General features: G+C 42.0%; 1 protein-coding gene across 1 annotated transcript in view; it reads right to left on the reverse strand.

The window, feature by feature from the left end:
• The window catches only part of LOC107579826 (rho GTPase-activating protein 21-like), a gene marked incomplete at its 5' end in the record, with an annotated part of 2,432 nt that extends 1,285 nt beyond the window's left edge, over positions 1-1,147 (reverse strand). The window contains 2 exons of the mRNA XM_016265617.1: positions 629-928; positions 1,025-1,147. Coding sequence (XP_016121103.1) covers positions 629-928; positions 1,025-1,147 — 423 coding nt within the window. The remainder of the gene's footprint in view (positions 1-628; positions 929-1,024) is intronic.
• Positions 1,148-1,426: the final 279 nt, after the last annotated feature.

The raw sequence follows: 1,426 nt of genomic DNA on the forward strand, positions 1-1,426 counted from the left end.
GTTTATGTATCCAATTCATCCAATTTTGGCGTGTTCAACAGAAGGAAACGAATATGCAGCCATGGCCAGTTTTGAATTGCATCTGTTGACCTCTTTATACTTAGTTTTGAGGTGTCACTTCATTAATGAAGTCAACATTAAAGATGTCTAAATCCCAAAGTATACTACCATTTTGATGCAAATACTTAGCGCATGTGTACAGCCGAATGCAGAGGATACTCCATTTGATAGTGTGTGTAAACATCCGCACTAGAAAGTGTCATCCTTGTTTAGGGTCTCCGGAATTTCTCTCCAGAAGTCATGACTGATAAAACGTCTTTGTACTCATTTAAACTAGAGTTGTGGTTATCTCTTAAACCCCTCACACGAGCATTCACCAAAGCAGGTATCTATTATTGTTGACGCTCTAGTGGTTTATTTTCCACCTCATCTGTTTCTTTTGACTGTGAAACACCGGACTTGGCAGTGTTTGCACCTTGTGGACAAACTAATTAGTCTAAGTTGAGCATACAGAGTATGCACAATTAGACAAATCTGGCTTTACATGCGGACTATGCTACTTATTTATATCACACAACTGTACAAATACCTTAGCGATCACATTAAAACACTATCATTGTCAACAAACCTCCTCGTCCAGGTTGCTGTTTTCTTGAATGACTCTTATCCAGGACAGCATGTCTTCTCGACCCTCTGCCTGAAACAGATACTCGCAGTCTGAAGTCGTTAGCCGCAGGACATTCTTGCGCTTTGTGTCACTATAAGAGATGTCAATCAAGCAGGCCTTGATGCTGATTGATTGAGGCTCGTCCTCCAGTTGCGAGTTGACGTGAGCAAGCCCCTCCTTTTTGTCCTTATAGAGGTAGAGGGAGTGTCCCCGCAGCACTGCGTACATCTGTTTCCACGGCCGCATACCGCCTCCTACTCGCTGTAAACAGAAGAACGCATTTAAAGTATAGTATGATAGTAAAACTATGGGAAACGAGTAGTGAAGAGAGATCTTCTGAGACATCAGTTTTCCCACCTTGCCCTTCTCCGTGTTGAGCTGTCGGAAATGCAGCCAACCCTCCTTGGTGGAGTCACTGAAGATCTCAGTGGAGGAGTCTCTTCTAGAGCTGGAGTCATCAGACTTATGGCCATCCAATGCCTATAAGACCAGAACAAACATGACATTTTTTTGCCGTCTACTTTTGGCTAATTGTGCATAATTTTTACTCTATTCCAAAATCTAAGTTGCTTGTGTTTACTGCCTACATAGGCAGCTCCCTTCTAAGGTGACACCCTAACTGAAATGGAACCTAAACAAGTGACCGATGTGGAGTGCTGTACATTACATTGACTAGTCACTTAATTAAATGTCACATGATGTGCCTATGAACTACCCACAATCGTTTGCAGAAACTGTTGCACCATAATTTTTTTTTTT

The sequence above is a fragment of the Sinocyclocheilus grahami genome, unplaced genomic scaffold, assembly GCF_001515645.1.
Source record: "Sinocyclocheilus grahami isolate Dianchi unplaced genomic scaffold, SAMN03320097.WGS_v1.1 scaffold20550.1, whole genome shotgun sequence".
In the NCBI taxonomy this organism is placed as follows: Eukaryota; Metazoa; Chordata; class Actinopteri; order Cypriniformes; family Cyprinidae; genus Sinocyclocheilus; species Sinocyclocheilus grahami.